At 46.4% G+C, this 3499-nt stretch overlaps 1 protein-coding gene across 3 annotated transcripts in view; it reads right to left on the bottom strand.

Annotated features, from left to right (window-relative positions):
* LOC101643983 (protein FAM107B) overlaps positions 1-3499 on the bottom strand; it is a 331769-nt gene that overhangs the window by 8475 nt on the left and 319795 nt on the right. For all 3 annotated transcript variants that reach the window (XM_045285622.1, XM_045285625.1, XM_045285624.1), the window contains one exon: positions 1972-2155. In XM_045285622.1, coding sequence (XP_045141557.1) covers positions 1972-2155 — 184 coding nt within the window. The remainder of the gene's footprint in view (positions 1-1971; positions 2156-3499) is intronic.

The following is a 3499-nucleotide window of genomic DNA, read 5'->3' as shown; positions in this document are numbered from 1 at the left end:
TATGGGAAAGATCACATATAGGAATGTCCTTTTTAAACTGCAAGAAAGAAAGCATGCTTTTCAGGATGGTACAAACAAGCACAAAATTAAGTCTGGCTAGTCTTTAGCCAAAATACCCGTCACTAATATTGTCCTTTTTCTATTAGTTCAGAAATAAAGAAATTTCTTCTAAAAATCTTACAGTCACTGAAAAGGGTATGTGGCAGATAGTGAATAAAAGGGAATCATCTGCTTAAAAGCTTTTCACCCCCAAACCAGTTATATTTCTAATAAGGGGCCTGACCAAACTAATATTTTATCCTGAAAAACTCAAAATACAAAGAATGAGATACATTCATTTGATTTTAAAACCTGCATTTTTTTCCTCTTCTGCCTTTAAATAACACTTTCCATTATACCAGAACCTTTCAAGAAGAGGGAAAGCAACAGAAATGTCCAGATGATGTCCCAGAAGACGTGGACGGTGGATAGGAGTACCACTAACTGAACACTTACTATATGCCAGGGACCTTAACAGATTATTTTATGTGCCACTTACTTTTATTTTTATAAGACACTCTTATGCTCCACTTTATAGAAAAAGACTTTGTGTCCAAAATTGTAAAGCTAGGTCAAATTAAATGGTCGACCAAGACTCAGACACTTTTCTCTGACCCGAAAGCCCATCTCCTCTCTGTACCATGGCCCTGGAGGGGCTGGGGCGGGAGGTGAGGGGGGATCACCTTTCTCCCACATCAGATGGCCGGGTCTGCCTAAAGAGTCAGCTGTGTCAACACCAGAAAGGACGCATGGGCCAGAGAAAGGCAGGCAGAGGAGAGTTCTATATTCACAGACGTGCCTATTCCACAAAGTCTGCACAAATCTCTATATTTTACAGAGACAAGACCCAGGCTACTAAGTCTGCCTTTGACTGCAGATGAATGAATCCCCTGTACTTGAGAGAACATCGAGCATGCTGATGTCTGTCTGACCTTTACCTCTATTCTAATCTGGAGGATTTCCCATGTTTTTAACAAAATTTTTTTCCTAACATTTTATTTATTGATATAATATGTTTTTTAAAGTTATTATATATAATAGAAATTATATTATATATAATATAAATATAAATTATTATATATAATATAATAGAGCTATTTTACTCATTCCAATATATCCATTCACATACAGTTCTGTGTGCAGTCCATCGGGTGGAAGAAACAGAAACAGAAGGTTTCCAGAGATCAAGCAAATCCCTACCCCAGCTTACAGATAAGGACACTGAAATCCGAGAGGTAGCAGTAGCCATCAGAAAGCCCTTTCGTAGAGCTACTGCCTCTGTTTGGGAGCCTGTTAAACTAATAAACCTTTCCACTAACATGCAGACATGAGTACCCAGGCAGGACTGTGTCCAAATACTGTAGCCTGTTTAGAAACTTAAATTCCCATTTGGCTTCAGGCATGATGAGGCTGAGTTCATACAAGGGGACTTCAGAGAGTGGGAGGGGGAGTTAGAGTTAAAATGTAAACTATGCACCGTTTCAGACGAGGAAACAGGAAGGCAGCCCCGCCTGGCTGCAGAGGGCTTACTCTGTGGAGGGTGGCCTGGCTCAAGAACGCAGGAGACACAGGGAAGACCTAACACACAGGAAAGTGGTGGTTCTACCCTTGGGTGCTAACCAGGGGCTGGTGGTCAGAATCCACTCCATGGCTCTGCAGGATAAAGGACCTAGTGAGGTGCTGCTGTAAGTGTGACAACCGAGGAAACCTCACAGGATCCTTCTACTCAGTCACCTGGGCCACTATGAGTCAGAGCTGACTCGCTATCACCTAACCACGCCACAATTAAACATGGCCAGGAAAGGGGAAAAAATAGATTTAAAAAAAACATCTTTGTAGCCTTTGTAAACACAACTCAGTTTAGACCTAGTTATGGGTCCCCTTCCGTAGGACTTTACTTGGGTGTCAACTTGGCTCCAGAAACCACCTTACCGTTTCTGATTCATAAGAAGTTCTCTGTGAAGGTCTTGATGGTTCCGGGATGTTTTGACAGGATTGATGAGTTTCTGGGGCCTAATGAGTTCAGGGTTATCATCTTCTATGTAGTCTGGCTCGGCCATGATGTTCCTTGGGATGAGATAAGAGTCCTTAAGGTCAGGTTCCTCGAATGGGCTGTCTGAAACAGAGAGGTGAGAAACAGGCATTTATGGTCTCTTCTCCCAAGCCGAGGGAAGTCTTTGTGAGGGAAGGCAACGATGCCGAGGCCCGGTACCATCCCCCTAAGAGATGCCACCTCCTGGTCAGTCTGCCACTACTGTTTGAAAGTGACGGGCGCAGGTCCACACATCAGGGTGCCACCGTGACGAAAGCAAGGGATGAGTCACGCGTGACTACTTGGAGTTTCAAGTCACCCAGGCTTCCAGGGGCACCCATCCCTCCTGACGGCCTGCCTATCCGGATTTTGACAGAACTAGCACTGGCACTTGGGCAGCAGACCTAGGTCCTTTGCCTTATCAAATTACCGTATAAACTCAAGTATAAGCCGACCCGAATATCAGCCGAGGCACCTAATTTTACCACAAAAACTGCATTAAAAATGTGCTGAAAAAGCTCCGCTTGTATACGAGTAATAGGGTAACAGGAGCCATAAATAAATGTACACAACCCCACCCTGCATCGGTGACCTCAGTCTGGGATGCTAATCCCGGCGCCCCTCCTCCCCGCCTACTGTAGTGCCTTGCGAGCAGCATCCGGTCCCAACCTTTCAGCTTCTCCTCTTCAACATGCCTGCTCTGCTCAGAGGCCTGGCCCTGAGCACCCTGCTTACTTCTGAAATCCCATCGCTGTCCCCAGCCTTGACCACACAACATATTTTACCTAGCTGTGAATAGGGGTCTAGAGCAGAAGGGCAGAGAAAGAGGAGTGAGCTTACACAGGGTGACGACTGCGGATGGCACAGACAGGCAGTGTTCCGCTCTGCTGTACCAGTTGGGACCCACTCAACGGCACCAAAGACAACCACATCCAGAGCAAACAGAGCCCTGGTGCCACAGAGACCCCGTCCACGGATGCTCAGTGAAAAGCAGTGGTGGGCATTCACCAGCCACTCACTCCATGGGAGGAAGATGTGGCAGGATCAGCAGGCGAGTTCCCTCTAGACTGCAGCCCACAGGGCAGTTCTACCCTGTCCTGTAGGGTCGCTGTGGGTGGGGATCAACCCTTTGGTAACTGGTTTGTTATGCCTGCACATAAGCACCTGAGAATATACGCGTGGGAGGCAGGGTGGGGGTGGCGGTAGTTGTTACTGGAGTGCGTGTCAGATAGAACACTTCCGTGTGATACCTGGACACAATCACTCAGCCTTTCTGGGCCCTGGACTTCTGATGAGTCAAGCCCAAGGAACAGCTGGTGGCCCCAAAAGCCTCTCCCAGCTCAGTCCTTAGTTGCTCAATCTATGTTCAAGTGTGTATCTCTTCTCCAATGAGACAAAAGCTCGAGGATGGGGTCTATGTAGCCTTCC

Source organism: Echinops telfairi, unplaced genomic scaffold (genome assembly GCF_000313985.2).
Source record: "Echinops telfairi isolate 266 unplaced genomic scaffold, ASM31398v2 ScPeMD7_7474;HRSCAF=8512, whole genome shotgun sequence".
Classification (NCBI taxonomy): Eukaryota; Metazoa; Chordata; class Mammalia; order Afrosoricida; family Tenrecidae; genus Echinops; species Echinops telfairi.
Note: the sequence above shows the minus strand (reverse complement) of the source record. Positions and strands in the feature narration are given on the sequence as shown.